This window comes from Danio aesculapii, chromosome 4 (assembly GCF_903798145.1).
Source record: "Danio aesculapii chromosome 4, fDanAes4.1, whole genome shotgun sequence".
NCBI lineage: Eukaryota > Metazoa > Chordata > Actinopteri > Cypriniformes > Danionidae > Danio > Danio aesculapii.
In genome coordinates, this window is record NC_079438.1 from 60,021,353 (window position 1) to 60,038,852 (window position 17,500).

Here is a 17,500-nt window from a genome sequence, read left to right on the forward strand (position 1 = left end):
GCCCCGTTTACACTAATACAGCTTAGGTTTAAAATGGGATATCAGAATGAAAATGATCCACACTGGTGTTTCACCTAGCATCACGTGACCACACACACACACTGGCATGTGCTGCAGCAGCATCTGCACATGTCTGAGCTCCAGCAGTCAGCAGGTGCTTTGAGCACCAAACCCCAGAGAGCAGTGCACGTCAGACAGTTTATCAAGCTGGAGTCTCACTATAGCTGTTAAAGGTGATATATTTGGGTAAAGTGATTGACAGGTGGTAATTTGTGTGTAACTTGTCTTTATTTATTTATGATTTGGTTTTGGGTAACACAGAGCATGCGGGTCAGGTAGTTGAAACGGTAGACTACAGATAATTAATTCCTTATGAATTAATTAATTATTCATTAATAATTAATTCACCATCACCTTTGACGATGAAGCGATGTTTCACATTAGACATCATACGATACCAAATTGGTCAACATCGCCCAACCTGAGTTTGTATCACCATGTTAAAGATATCCGAAATGGAAAATCAGAACACAAAGCAGACTGTTGCATGACTCACAGGCCACGCCCTCATCCTCATGTATGACTTTTACGCTCATCTCTAATAACTGATGTCTTTTCTCTTCATCATGATGACAGCACATAATATTAGACTAGATATTCTTCAAGACACTAGTGTTCAGCTTACAGTCACATTTAAAGGCTTCACTAGGGTAATTAGGGTAAAGTTAGGGTAATTAGGCAAGTCATTGTATAACAGTGGTTTATTCTGGAGACAATCCAACACTAATATTGCTGAAGGGGCTAATAATATTGAGCTTAAAATGGCTTTAAAACTATTAAAAACTGCTTTTATTCTAGCTGAAATAAAACAAATAAGACTTTCTCCAGAAGAACAAATATTAGAGGAAATACTGTGAGAAACTCCTGAATCTGAGAAACATCATGTGGGAAATGTTTGAGAAAAGAAATTAAAAATCACAGGAGGGGGAATAATATTGACTTTAACTGTATTAGTGTCATTGTGTGTGTGTGTGTGTGTGTGTGTGTGTGTGTGTGTGTGTGTGTGTGTGTGTGTGTGTGTGACCTGTAGCTGAGGAAAGTCTAAACACACAGATAATAATGATGATCTGATCACACGGCTCTCCTTTACTAGCAGCAGCACAATGCAGAAGAATAGGGCGCATTCAGAGAAGAACACTCACTAGGGCGCTTCACGTCTCCTGTTTCACACGCTATAGTGTAAATGACACGCTCACGGACGTCACACACACACACACACACTATAGACCACAGAAGAAGAGAAGAGCTCTGCAAACTTCTGTCAGTCAGCTGTGGAGCAATAAATAATGTAATCATAATTATACATTCATCCATTCATTTTCTTTTGGCTTTGACCCTTATTGATCAGGGGTCACCACAGAGGAATGAACCGCCAACTTATCCAGCATATGTTTTACACAGCAGATGCCCTTCTAGCTGCAACCTAGTACTGGGAAACACCCAAGCACACTCTTTTTCTCACACACACACTCATACACTACGGCCAGTTTAGTTGATCAATTCCCCTATAGCGCATGTGTTTGGACTGAAACCGGAGCACCCGGAGGAAACCCACACCAACACGGGGAGAACATGCAAACTCCACACAGAAACACACACTGACCCAGCCGAGACTCAAACCAGAGACCTTCTTGCTGTGATGCGATCGTGCTGTTGATGAGCTTAAGTGCTGCTGACACTGTTGATTGGACGGTAACCGGCGTCATTCTTACTGTGATTTACAGCGTTTGTGTCTAATGACGCATTTAAGTGTCACAGTAATAAGCAGATATCAAAGATTCACAGCTGTGTGTGTGTGTGTGTGTGTGTGTGTGTGTGTGTGTGTGTGTGCGTGTGTGTGTGTGTGTCTGCAGGTCCATTAGAGCTCTCCTCAGCCCTAGTGCACTACAGTAAGTGTTCTCTATAGACGTCTTATCAGAGATGTGAGCGCACTAATGGACAAGTGGGTGTGTGTGACTCATATCAGCTCAACACAACACTCGTCTGTGTGTGTGTGTGTGTGTGTGTGTGTGTGATACATTCATTGTGCAGTATGAGTTGTGTGACTGTGTATTTTGTTCGATTTCTCAGATCTCACAGCACACACTCCAGATCAGATCACAGATTCTTGGAGGAAACAGGTAAAGTCTCACACACACACACACACACACGCACACACACACACACACACAAACACCCCGGTCTGCTTCTGGTGGCATCAGAGTGTGAGTCACGAGTGTCATTATCTGAACACCAGCTCTTCAGTATGGAGATTAAGCTTCTCACACACACACACACACACATACACACACACACACACACACACACACACACACACACACGCACACACTTTTACAAACACAATCAACATACTTTAATGAACTACACACACACTTTTACAAACACAGTTTTAAAACACATTCAACATACACACACTTAGAGGAACTTCGCACACACACCTTTACAAATACAATAAACAAACACACACTCAACACACGTATACAAACTTCACACACACACACACACACACACACTGATATTGAGTGATGGATGTGCTTCTGAAGATGTCCCACCGCTGCTGATTTATTCTCTCATCTCTCACACACTCCTGTATCTGCTGAAGTGGGTCAGCTGTGTTATTAGGCCATAAATCAGACGCGGCTCTCTGTGTGTCTGTAGTGTGTATCTGCGTCACAGCGAACACACACACACACACACACACACACACACACACACACACACACACACACACACACACACACACACACACACACACACACACACACATCTCCCAACACTTTCTGCAGCTTTTACATAACTTTACACTGTTCTGTTCTGGCCTTCAGTGTGTGTGTGTGTGTGTGTGTGTGTGTGTGTGTGTGTGTGTGTGTGTGTGTGTGTGTGTGTGTGTGTGTGTGTGTGTGTGTGTGTGTGTGTGTGCGGGGAATTCGCTGTGTGTTAGGTCTGTGTGTTTTTGGTCTTTTGTTCTGTGTGTGTTCGGAGTTTGTATGAGTGAGTGTTTTAAACGTGTGTGTGTGTGTGTGTGTGTGTGTATGAGTGTGTGTGTGTGTATGAGTGTGTGTGTGTGTGTGTGTGTGTGTATGAGTGTGTGTATTGAGTGTTTTTGTGAAATTTGTGTGACGGAGTGCGTGTGTGCATGTGTGTGTTGGTATGATGATTGTGTGCATGTTATGTGTGTGTTTTCAGTGTGTGTGTGTGTGTGTGTGGCATTTGTATAATAGAGTGTGTGTGTATTTAATGTCTCTGGGTGTGTTTTCTTTCTCTCTCTCTGTATTTTATGTGTGTGTGTGTGTGTGTGTGTGTGTGTGTGTGTGTTAAAGCTGTAACTGCTGTTTTTGTGGTCTGGTATTTATGTAGTCTGGTGGTGTGTGCGTGTGTGTGCGCGCGCGTCCCCTCAGCAGCAGCATCTTCATCAGCTCTGCTGGACAGATTCTTCAGTGTAACCCAAACAGTCAGATATTTCCAGCTCATAAAGCCTCCAGAGTTCCTGCAGCAGTGCCAGCCGGCTCTGCTTTCCCCCGCGCCGCCGCCGCCGCTACTGCGCTGCACTGAGCTGGAGATAAGATCAGCCTGAGAGCGTTATTAATTACTCTGTGTGTCCGTCAGACTGAAGGCAGCTAATAATGCAGTGCTCCAGACCTCAGACTGATCCCGTCTGAAAGAGTTTAAGCACACGCAACTAATATTCTCACACTGCAGAAACTGCTCTTCTTACTTTGAGTTGTGTCTTGTTTCTAGTCCAGATATCTAAAACACCTAAATCAAGAAGCATTTTCTAGAGCAGCAGAACATATAGTGTTGTTTACAGCAATAATGAGTCAAAATATAGTCAGTTTTTAATGAAGACAAGATAAATAATCTGACAATAGGGGAAGAAATATGATCTCATGTCGACAGGAAAAACAAGACTATTTAGCTTCCCCTAGTGTCAGATTATTTAGTTTGTTTACATTAAAGACTGACCATATTTTGACTCATTATTGCTGAAAACAAGACTGTTATGTTCTGCTTCTTGATTTAAGAATATTCAGACTAGAAACCAGACATAAACTGGCAGCGTGGTGTTTCTGTTTGCTTTTACAGCGAGAATATCTGAACATTTTTAGCTTGATGCATCTGTTGGAGAGCTGGAATGACTGAACGTTTGTTTCTGCTCAGTAATTGATCAGACAGAAGCGTGGTGTTTAAAATAAGCGTAATTATCTTGCAAATATTGGTTTCCGGAGAGCAGTTGTTTTCATTGATTGCTGCTGTAATGAGAGGCTAACAGACGCAGGCAGAGCTGAATACTGTTGCCATGGCACCTGCCAGACCATTCATAACACACACACTCGCTGTACAGGTATGAGTGTGTGCTTCTCAATACATATATGTGACACATTCATACATGCACACACTGCCACACTGATGTATTGACACACACACACACCTGAAAGTAAAAGCCTTGTGCACCATGTGACTAAACTCACCTGACTTTCCCACTCCTGCTCTGCCAAACACTGCCAGCTTCACCTCTGGACTTTTCGCCATGACAACGTCAGCGAACCAGCCAATCAGAGAGAAGAGAGAGTCACCGTGGCGATGGCATCATCTACAGCTGAAACAGATGACAGATGTCAAACAGCAGGTCCTTTCGGTGAGTTCAGTTCATCAGTACTTGTCACTACTCTTAAATACTCAACAACATGCTCAATAATATGTAACGATATTAATCAATACTCATCAATATTCATAAATACTCATAGATACTCTTCAATACGTGACAATATTCATAAACACACAACAATACTCTTCAATATCATAAATATCCAACAATACGCTTCAATACTCTTCAATACTCAACAATGTTCCAAAATGTTCAACAATACTTGTCAGGACACACAAATATTCATAGACACTCAACAATACGCTCACAATTACTCAGCAAATGCTCAGCAATACTCATAAATACCCATAAACACTCAACAATACTCAACTATGCTCTCAAATACTCAACTATACTCACAAATACCCAACAATACTCACAAATACTCCAATACTCACGGATACTCAATGCTCTTGAATGTCCAACAATACTCAACAATATTCGCAAATACTCAACAAATGCTCAACAATACTCGTAAACACTCATCAATACTCACAAATACTCAGCAACACTCATAAATACTCATCGATGTTCACACATACTCACAAATACTCCTTAAACGCTCAACAATACTCCTAAATACTCAACAGTACTCAAAAATACTCAACAATATTTACAAATACTCAACACATGCTCAACAATGCCTGTAAATACTCAACAGTACTCAACAATACTCATCAATGTTCACAAATACTCACAAATGCTCAACAATACTCCTAAATACTCAACAGTACTCAACAATACTCATCAATGTTCACAAATACTCACAAATGCTCAACAATACTCCTAAATACTCAACAGTACTCAACAATACTCATCAATGTTCACAAATACTCACAAATGCTCAACAATACTCCTAAATACTCAACAATACTCAAAAATACTCAATATTTACAAATACTCAACAAATGCTCAACAGTACTCATAAATACTCGGCAATACTCATAGAAACTCAGCAATGTTCGCAAATACTCAACAATGCTCACAAATACTCAACATATACTAACAAAACCCAACATATACTCAACAAATGCTTAACAATACTTATAAATACTCAACAATGCTCAAAAATACTCAAGAATATTTACAAATACTCAACAAATGCTCAACAATGCCTGTAAATACTCAACAGTACTCAACAATACTCATCAAAGTTCACAAATGCTCAACAATACTCCTAAATACTCAACAATACTTAAAAATACTCTACGATATTTGCAAATACTCAACAAATGCTCAACAATACCTGTAAATACTCAACAGTACTCTAAATACTCGACAATACTCATAGAAACTCAGCAATGTTCGCAAATACTCAACAATACTCACGAATACTCAACAATTCTCACAAATACTCGACATATACTAACAAAACCCAACATATAATCAACAATACTCAACAAATGCTTAACAATACTTATAAATACTCAACAATGCTCAAAAACACTCAACAAAAGTCACAAATGCTCAGCAATATTTATAAATACTCAACATATACTCAACAATACTCATAAATACTAATCAGTGCTCACAAATACTCACACATACTCAACAATACTCATGAATATGAATGATACGTATACATTTGGCACATCAGAGGCTCATTTTACATCTTGTAAAAGGGGAATAATAGGGTCTCTTTTAAAGCAGCAGTTCACTATAATAAACATTCATCAAGAGTTGCTGGCGCCTGATTGGCTGAAAGTGAACAATGTGAAAATCACATGATATGGAGACAGAGAGCGTCACATGACCAGATAACAGCACTGAGAGACTGATTGAGTTCTGAATTACAGCATTTATCTTCATCATTGAGACATCAGATGATTTTACAGCTCAGGTATTCATATCTCGTCATTAATCGTTTTAATTGATAGTTATAACTCATTTCTGATAACTGATTTCTTTAGGGACATTTAAAGGCTTCACTAGGTTAATTAGATTAATTAGGCAAGTTATTGGACAACAGCAGTTTGTTCTGTAGACCATTAAAAGCATTTCTAAAGGGGGCTAATAATATTGACCACTGCAGTTTTTACTTTTATAATATATATTCCAGCCAAACTAAAATTAATCAGACTGTCTCCTGATGAAAACTATAATAGGAGAGCCTGTGGAAACAAATAATCCGTGCTCTGTTAAACAGCACTCAATATATGAACTCAATATTAGCCAGATTTATTAATGTTGTCTTCAGCTGTAGTTAATAGTTAAGTCTATATAGTTCAGATGCAGAGCGTAATGTACAGTGTCTTTATGTATTTACTGTAGTAATGACAGAAAATGATACATAATTACCACACACTAATCATAAAATGTGCTCTACAGCGGTGTATATTTAATGAATATTAATTAACATAAGCTAACAGGAACAGTGTCAAATAACATGCAATCAAAGACAATTACTAGCTTCGTTAGAATTTTATTTTTAGTTTAGGATGAAGCAATAGCTTATGAATAAATACAAGTGCTAAATTAAAATAAAAAGACCAAAGAAACCCCTAAACAGAAATATTTATAGTATAAATATTAGACCTATAGTAATACAACACTAATAAATGTTTAATTCAACCAAAAAAACTAAATATATTATTGATATTATAAATCATTTAATAAAACTATTTTAAACAGGATAATGTTATTAATATTATAGTATATAAATGTTAAACAAAATCAGACTCAACGTTATTAGTGAATAATATTGTGGTTATTACAGCTTAATTACTGGAAATAAAATAGCAATAATATAACAGTGTATAAATGTTAATATTACAGTGTTTATGTTTGAGTTGTCTGAATATGATCAATCTTTTACTTCTCCTGTAAATCTATCATCAATTAAGAATGCTTAAAGATTATTATAGATTAGAAAACAGGCCAGAAATGAATCATTCTTTGATCTATTATTAATAAAAACAGTATTATAGAGATGACAATATACAAGGAAATATTAATTATACAAGTATACTAATACAAACACATACAGACAGCAGCACAGAACATTCAGCATAACCATAATATTAAATAAATGAACTGTGTGTGTGCGTGTGTGCGTGTGCGTGTGCGTGTGTGTGTGTGTGTGTGTGTGTGTGTGTGTGTGTGTGTGTGTGTGTGTTTTGAGATGCAGAACCAAGTATCAACATCCGTTACACACACACACACACACACACACACTGATATAGAGTGACACACTGACCTTTAACAGTGACCCAAACATCAGTCCGGCTCAAACTTCACTCTCTCAGACACACACACACACACACACACAGCTCATCATCTTCATCACACTGTAATCTTCAGTAATGTTCTGACAGTAATGAGAGAAGAGAGACTCAGACTCACCGTGAGAATCGATCTGATCTGCGGACGAGTGTGTGTGTGTGTGTGTGTGTGTGTGTGAGAGCGCTGACATCCACTGACAGAGAGAGAAGGAGAGTGTGTGTGTTTAAAGACTGATGGATCCGCCCACAGACCCGCATCACACACACACACACCAGCAGATCACCATAACTCGCCAGTGACACCTGCTGGACGACACACACTCACACACACAGATACATACACACTCACACAGACATGCAGACACACATGCATGCACATGCACACACATACTCGGTCACACTCACACACAGATACATACACACTCACATGTGCACACTTACACATACACACACACAGACACACTTAGACAAATACAGTCACATACTCTGTCACATATACACTCACACATGCACTCACTCTCTCTTTCACACACACACACACACACACACACACACACACACACAGAACAGTTGATCCTGGACACAGTACAGATTCACACACTGGCCTGATCATCACAGACAGACGCTTTATGATGCATTAAACTGTTCATACAGTTAATCTGCTCCATCATTACTGTACGTCTGCGTTTAATCTGGATATATGAGTCTTTATTTCTGCATAGTGCAATTATACGACAACAAACAACACTAATAAAACAACAACAACAACAACACAAGACTTTTCTTTTCCACAGGTTCTGTCCTTTTATTTTTATTTTTTGAAGAAAAACTTATTCATTTTAATTAGATTTTGATAATAATACTACTACTAATAATAACAACAACAATAAAAGCAATAATAACAATAGTAATAATAACAATACTAACAACAATAATAAAAATAACAATAATAATAACAGCTATAAAAATAACAACAACAATAATAATAATAATAATAACCGCAACAAAAATGATTATAATAACAATAATAATTACAGCAATAAAAATAATAACAATAATAATAATAACAGCAATAATAATAATAATAATAATAATAATAATAATAACAGCAATAAAAATAACAATAATAATAAAAATAATAACAATAATAATAACAGCAATAAAAATAATAACAATAATAATAACAGCAATAAAAATAATAACAATAATAATAACAGCAATAAAAATAACAATAATAATAAAAATAATAACAATAATAATAACAGCAATAAAAATAATAACAATAATAATAACAGCAATAATAATAATAACAATAATAATAATAATAATAATAATAATAACAATAATAATAACAGCAATAATAATAATAACAATAATAATAACAGCAATAATAATAATAACAATAATAATAACAGCAATAATAATAATAACAATAATAATAATAACAAAAATAATAATAATAACAATAATAATAACAGCAATAATAATAATAACAATAATAATAACAGCAATAATAATAATAACAATAATAATAATAACAATAATAATAACAATAATAATAACAGCAATAATAATAATAATAACAATAATAATAACAGCAATAATAATAATAACAATAATAATAACAATAATAATAACAGCAATAAAAATAATAATAACAGCAAAAAAAAAAATAATAATACCAATAATAATAACAGCAATAAAAATAATAACAATAATAATAACAATAATAATAACAGCAATAAAAATAATAATAATAATAACAGCAAAAAAAAATAATAATAACAATAATAATAACAGCAATAATAATAATAACAATAATAATAACAGCAATAAAAATAAAAATAATAATAACAGCAAAAAAAAAAAATAATAATAACAATAATAATAACAGCAATAAAAATAATAACAATAATAAAAACAACAACAATAATAATAATAATAATAATAACAATAATAATAACAGCAATAATAATAATAATAATAATAATAACAGCAATAAAAATAATAACAATAATAATAACAACAACAATAATAATAATAATAATAACAGCAATAAAAATAACAACAACCATAATAATAACAATAATAACAACAGCAATAAAAATAACAATAATAATAAAAATAATAACAATAATAATAACAGCAATAAAAATAATAATAATAATAACAATAATAATAATAATAACAGCAATAAAAATTATAATAATGATAATAATAACAATAATAAAAATAATAATAATGATAATAATAACAATAATAATAACAGCAATAATAATAATAACAATAATAATAACAGCAATAATAATAATAACAATAATAATAACAGCAATAAAAATAATAATAATAATAATAACAGCAAAAAAATATATAATAATAATAACAATAATAATAATAACAGCAATAAAAATAATAACAATAATAATAATAACAATAATAATAATAATAACAGCAATAAAAATAATAACAATAATAATAATAACAATAATAATAACAGCAATAAAAATAAAAATAACAACAATAATAATAACAATAATAATAACAGCAATAAAAATAATAACAATAATAATAATAACAATAATAATAATAACAACAATAATAATAACAGCAATAAAAATAAAAATAACAACAATAATAATAACAATAATAATAACAGCAATAAAAATAATAACAATAATAATAATAACAATAATAATAACAGCAATACAAATAACAACAATAATAACAACAGCAATAAAAATAACAATAATAATAATAACAGCAATAAAAATAACAATAATAATAATAATAACAATAATAATAACAGCAATAAAAATAACAACAATAAAAATAATAACAATAATAATAATAATAATAGTAACAGCAATAAAAATAACAACAATAATAATAATAACAATAATAAAAACAGCAATAAAAATAATAACAATAATAATAATAACAATAATAATAACAGCAATAAAAATAACAACAATAATAACAACAGCAATAAAAATAACAATAATAATAATAACAGCAATAAAAATAACAACAATAATAATAATAATAACAGCAATAAAAAAATAATGATAATAATAATAATAATAATAATAATAATAATAATAACAATAATAATAATAATAATAATAATAATAACAATAATAATAACAACAATAATATTAATAACAATAATAATAACAGCAATAAAAATAACAACAATAATAATAACAGCAATAATAATAACAATAATAATAATAACAACAATAATAATAACAGCAATAAAAATAACAATAATAATAATAACTCGATTAGCCTTGATCTTGTCATTTGCTGTCATTGTGAAAGGGCAGCGTGAACATTGTGCTAAACATCTGCTTTTATGTTTCACAGAAGAAAGAAAGGCTTGTGGGTTTTGAACAACAAGAACTAAAGGTGTAAAATAAGGTGAGTAAAGGATGACAGCAGGGGGATTTAGTTTAATGAAACGCTCTTTAATAGATGAGAGATGATGCACCACTAGAGGGAGACACTCATCCGTGGATCTGATCTACTGCAGCTGCTGTACACACACACACACACACACACAGACTGATGGACATGGCCGGTTCAGTCAGACACACACATAAAGACTGAAGGACACAGCCGCTTCAGACACACACACAGACAGATGTATATAGCCGGTTCAGACACACACACACACACGCACATACACACACATACACACACACAGCCACAAACAGATGTATACAGCCAATTCATACACAGACAGACACACACACACACAGATGATCAGTGTGTTTAGATTAGTGTTATTTGCTCTGTGTGTGTGTGTGTGTGTGTGTGTGATCTGACTGACGCTGCTGTGTTTAATTGTGTTTCAGACTGAAGATCGTCAGGGAAACCCTTTGTCCACATTCCATCACCGTGGAGAAGCTCTCAGCCAATCAGAGAGCAGCTCTCATCTGCCGGATGCTGATTGGCCGGCGGCTGTAAAGCTGCTCTGTTGCTGGTAAGAGGGCAGCTGTGTGCGTGTGTGTGTGTGTGTGTGTGTGTGTGTGTGTGTGTGTGTGTGTGTGCGTGTGTGTGTGTGTGTGCGTGTGTGTGTGTGTGTGTGTGTGTGTGTGTGTGTGTGTGTGTCTGAAGTATTAAACAGTAAGTATATGAGGCTAGTGTTAATAAGCAGATGTGTTGGGAATGACTGTAGTATTTAGTAATGTCTCAGTGTTAGTTTAATGATGAACTGATGAATTGTAGTGTTTGCTTGAGTTTGGGCTGTTTTCACACATTATTATCAACATGATTAATTATAATGTGTCAATATGCAGATGAATAAGAGCTGTGGAGGACAGAAAACAAATCTGATGAACTTTAATACATGTAAGTAGAAGGTTTATGTTAACAACAAATGTAAATCTGACACTAAACTGAACCCAATATCCAAAGAAAACAGTGCTGAATGTGCTGGAGAACATGTGGTTCTGATATTAATTATTGATTTACTTATTATTAACCTTTTTAAACCATAACAGAGTTGAGATGGTCCATCATGTTGTGCTTCAGATGCAGATGCTGACCTCAGAGCAGACTCCACATGGAGATGTCTCATAATTTAATGCATTTCATTAAATTAAGTTAATTAATAACACACACACACACACACACACACACACACACACACACACACACAATGCATATTATTGATGCAGATTCCAGATGTCATTTAGAGGCTTTTGCATTTGAACTCTTCAGATTTTCTTAGTTGTTTGTTTGTTTGTTTGTTTGCTGTTATTGTTTATTTATAACCCCAATAGCTACTACCAACACAGTGGCTATTCATCCAACAAATAAAATGACAAATTTACACCCGATCATCATCATCATCATCATCATCATCATCATCATCAAAACCATAAAAACAATCCCAAACCCTAATTAATAGACTAATTTAAACTAAACTACAACACTAGACACCAGTAATAATAAAATAAATACACATTTACAAATAAATAAATACAAATGTACATTAAATCATCGTATAAAACAACAACACTTATATAACACAATAGAAACAACACCAAATGAAGACTCATTTAGAATAAACCAGAACAACAGACAGCAATAATAGCACAACCAAATACAGACAAATTAACCCATCATCATTAAAAAACAAATGACTACAACCAAATACACAACACAAACCATCCTAAAGCAAACTGACATTCAAATAAAACAATAAAACTTTACTAAAGACACATTAAAAACACAAACTGACTGTAAACTATACGAATAAACACCAATACAACAACCAAATAAAGACACCTCTCCATTTAAAGCAACCCATAATGATCAGTTATTCTGAAAGTGCATGTGCAGTGTTCAGTGGTGTCTGTCTGTGAGCCGATGATGATGATGATGATGATGTAAAGCAGGTTTGATGAGAGATTCAGTCTTCTTGTGTTCAGAGATTCAGGGCGGGGCGACAGAAGCTCCGTGTCTCAATCGCTGCTCCGCCCACTAGATAGTGCGCATCATTCAGCCTCACTCCCGATCCTCGCTCTGTCTTCAGCATTACAGCCGCTCTTCGATCACTAAGAAGTGCGCATTTTTAGCATCACAGCCAGTATTCGATCACTAGATAGTGCGCATTCTTTAGTCTTACTCCCTAGGTAGTGCGCGTCGGAGGATTGTGGACACACACAAACACACACGGCCGGTCAGAACCGCGCCATACGCTCCTTGTGTCTCCATCATTCACCGAGCCGCCGCAGAGCCGAACCCGCACCGCGGTACCGACACGGCGGACACCGGGACACTCGGGCGAGTTCGGCTCGGTTCGGAAACCCGAGCGCAGTTCCATCACTCGCTATTGTTCGGATGCGCGACGCCGAGAATCAAAGGGTGCGATCGATTCCCGACCGATCATGAGTTCCGCTCGTGCGCGCTTCTTCTTCTTCATCATCTTCATCTTCATTCAGGTGCGTGCATATTCCGTTCATTGATGAGAAAGAGCTTTATTAACGGGAAGCGGTGATTATTACACGCGCGTCTCCGTGGATTCGCGTGCGCGTGCGTGCGCGTGTGTGTGTGCGATATCAGACTTAGGCTATAGCATCAGAATCTGCTCCAATATTCCTGCAGGCGAAACTGGGTCACACAGATGAACGCGTGTGTGTGTTTGTGTCTGCGTGTGTGTGTGTCTGTGTGAAACATCAGTCTGCTTTCACTCACCGGTATTCTGCCATACACCGAATTTACCACCGTTAATTTAATAGAAACACATGCGTTTTTACATTATTTTTATACATTCAAGCATTTTGGTGTGTGTGTGTGTGTGTGTGTGTGTGCGTGTGTGTGTGTGTGTGTGTGTGTGTGAAGCATCAGTCGCCTTATATTCAGTATTTTCTGCTATAAATCAAATGTAACATCAATAATAATAGTCACAGAAATATTGTGATGTTATTTTTTAGCATTAAAGCATTTCACAAGCACATAACTCTAGACATGCCATGACTGACTGCAGCAGAACATCAAACAATTAAAGAAATAACTGTACTAATAGATGACAATCAGAAATAACGAGCTGGGATTAAATTAAGGTTGCTTGTTTATCAATAGTATTATATTATTATTATTATTATTATTGTATTATTTATTAATTGTTCCTTTATTGTTTATTAGTCATTCATCTAATTACATTCAAATACAATTATTAATATTATTCCTACAAGAAAAAGAAATGTCAATTTCCCAGCTCAAAAACCAAAACCTAAAGACAGTGGACATTTATTGTTTATTATTTCTGTATTTTACTGTTGTCAAAGAGAGTTCTCACCCCAAACATGAACATTCTGTCATCATTTACTGAGTGATTTTGCTGCTGTGGAACATTCTTCAAAATATCTTCTTTTGTGTTCAACAGAAGAAAGAATCATATAAAGGTTTAAAAACACACACGAGAGAATAAAATATGAGGATATTTGAATTTTAAGCAAACTAACTCTGGAAGTTTGACCTGTTTTTGTTTTGAAAATGATTTTTTTTATTGCTTTCCTTAAACCCTTTCAGAAGATGCAGCCTTAAATAATGAAACACGCGGTATACAGAAATAAAAGCATGCACAAACCTGAACTAAGACACAGCCGGGTCATTCACTTTCTACTCTAACATTTATTAAAAGCTCATTAGTCTGTGTTTCTGTGCTTGAACAGCAGGAAACTGTTATAATAATGTATTCTAATATAAATAACCTGTTATAATAATGTATTATAATATAAATAAACAGTATTATAATATAAAACTCTGCATAACTAGTGCTGCTGGTCAAGGCTGACTGAGTTCATCTGGAGGAAGAAGACAAGTCAAACTATGGCACTTTCAATTTGTGTAACAGGAGTTTATTAATAAGACTTTATAATGAGTGTGTGTGTGTGCGTGTGTGTGTGTGTCGTGTGGTGTGTGTGTGTGTGTTTAGATTGAAAGCATCAGGAACTCTTTTGCTTTTACACTCATTGTTAAATATACAGTATAGTAGTTACTATATAGTCTGCTTCAGTGTTTCCCTCTGAGTTCAGTTTGTTGTTGTTTGTTTGTTTGTTTGTTTATGATTAATTGTGTAATTTAAGATCAGTTTCTTGTAGTAATTACCTTTATGAGAGTTTGATTCCCTCAGTGTGATTATGTTGGTGTTAATCTTAATCTGAGCGGCCTTTACACTCTTATTCCAGCCATTGTGAAGTTAGGCAAGTTTCTGAATGGAAGATGTTAATACACCAAGCTTTGCTTCTGTGTGTGTGTGTGTGTGTGTGTGTGTGTGTGTGTGTGGGTGCATAGATGTTTGTATCTGTGTGTGAGAGTGTGTGCATGTGTGTGTGCATAAGTGTATATATGTATGAGTACACATGTATGTGTGTGTGCAATTGTGTGTATGTACATGTGCATATGTGCGTGTTTGTGTGCATGTGAGTTCATATGTATGAATGTGTGTTTGTGTGTGTACTGTGTGTTTAGCAGGTATATTGAGAGGTTGTTGTGATAGCTGCAGTTTCTCCTGGACGTTTCCTCCAGTGTGTGTGTGTGTGTGTGTGTGTGTGTGTGTGTCAGTGCTGAGGGTTTGCTCTGCTGTCTGCTGCTGATGACTGGTTGTTGTGCAGCTTTCAGGCTGGATCACTCTGCGTGACTGTACACATCTGCAGACCGCTGGGCCGCTCACACTACAAGACTTTAAGATTGTGTGTCTGTCTTTAATTCGATGAGGTGTTTCACACTACTGAATGATCCACCAGAGGGCCTCTCACACACACACATCTGATCTACAACAGCTCTGTCTCGCCCCCAAACCACAGCTGATTGATCTCCAGTTCATTATTAGTTTGTAAAAGCGGCTGTACACTGTGTAGCATCATGTTGAACAGCACTGAGAGTGTTACGGTGGCGCAGTGGGTAGCACGATCACCTCACAGCAAGAAGGTCACTGGTTCGAGTCCCGGCTGGGTCAGTGTGTGTTTCTGTGTGGAGTTTGCATGTTCTCCCCGTGTTGGTGTGGGTTTCCTCCGGGTGCTCCGGTTTCAGTCCAAACACATGCGCTATAGGGGAACTGATCAACTAAACTGGCTGTAGTGTATGAGTGTGTGTGTGTGTGTGTGTTTCACAGTGCAAGGGCATCCGCTGCATGACACATATGCTGGAATAGTTGGTGGTTCATTCCGCTGTGGTGACCCCTGATAAATAAAGAGACTAAGCTGAAAAGAAATTGAATGAATGAGCAGCACTTACATGATGACTATGTAGTGAACACTGGCAGTGCGTGCAGCAATATGACCCACCTATGCACATTTGGAGAAGTCCTGCTGGGGATTTTATCAGATCAGCACCCAGTTTGCATGGCTTCAGTGGTCTTATATTGTGAAGATCTGGAGTTTTGAGTGTGACAAACTTCAGTGTTTCGCTATAGGAAGAGGGAGCTGTTAGAACTCAGGCGTACCGTGTCTAATCTGCCTCAACGTTCACATCTGTGATGATATTACTCCACTGTAGGCATCCACATGTCAATATCCAGCTACAGTCTGAGCGCCACCTGCTGACAGAAAAAAGCTCGGCACACATCTCTGGCGTAAGGGTTAGGGTTAGGGTTAGGGTTAGGGTTAAAATGTGAAATTACTTGATGCATAAAACTGGAATATCACATTAAAGACGTGCGAATAACAGCGTTTCCATCCACTGAGCTGCGGTAGGAGACGCTGCGTGAATCTTTTCTTTATTTAATAAATGTCTGACATGCAGTGAACATGTGGTGGCGTCTGAAGCCATGAGGCGCGGAGAACAGACGCTCTTGACAGTCCTGCAGGTCATTAATAATCACATACTGATGCTTTTAGAATGGCCAAATCCACAGTTCAGCTGTTCTCCAGTGTGCTCAGCCTGCTCATTCACACACACTTTCATCATCACATGACCTCTTATCACATCACATGACCTGTTTTAATGCACATGCTGGAGTTTGTTCAGTAAACGTGTTTCCATCATAGTTTATGTGCATCTTTTCTTATCGTATATAAAGTGTGTCCTGCTCAGATGTTTATGCGCATCATGCCGTTTCCAG

At 35.8% G+C, this 17,500-nt stretch overlaps 2 protein-coding genes across 3 annotated transcripts in view; one reads left to right on the forward strand and one right to left on the reverse strand.

The window, feature by feature from the left end:
* rerg (RAS-like, estrogen-regulated, growth inhibitor) overlaps window positions 1–8,141 on the reverse strand; it is a 24,255-nt gene extending 16,114 nt beyond the window's left edge. Inside the window, exons 1-2 of the mRNA XM_056456309.1 lie at window positions 8,048–8,141; window positions 4,530–4,657 (exon numbers count right to left, since the gene is read on the reverse strand). Coding sequence (XP_056312284.1) covers window positions 4,530–4,590 — 61 coding nt within the window. The 5' untranslated portion in view covers window positions 4,591–4,657; window positions 8,048–8,141. The remainder of the gene's footprint in view (window positions 1–4,529; window positions 4,658–8,047) is intronic.
* The window catches only part of ptpro (protein tyrosine phosphatase receptor type O), a 41,912-nt gene continuing 28,959 nt past the window's right edge, over window positions 4,548–17,500 (forward strand). The window contains exons 1-3 of one of the 2 annotated variants that reach the window (XM_056456307.1): window positions 4,548–4,696; window positions 11,293–11,346; window positions 11,784–11,911. Coding sequence is in view for 1 of the 2 variants with exons in the window: in XM_056456306.1 (XP_056312281.1) it covers window positions 13,824–13,877 (54 nt within the window). In the remaining variant the exon portion in view is untranslated. Of the gene's footprint in view, window positions 4,697–11,292; window positions 11,347–11,783; window positions 11,912–13,739; window positions 13,878–17,500 lie in introns of those variants that run through there. The other variant, XM_056456306.1, reaches the window with a different exon arrangement.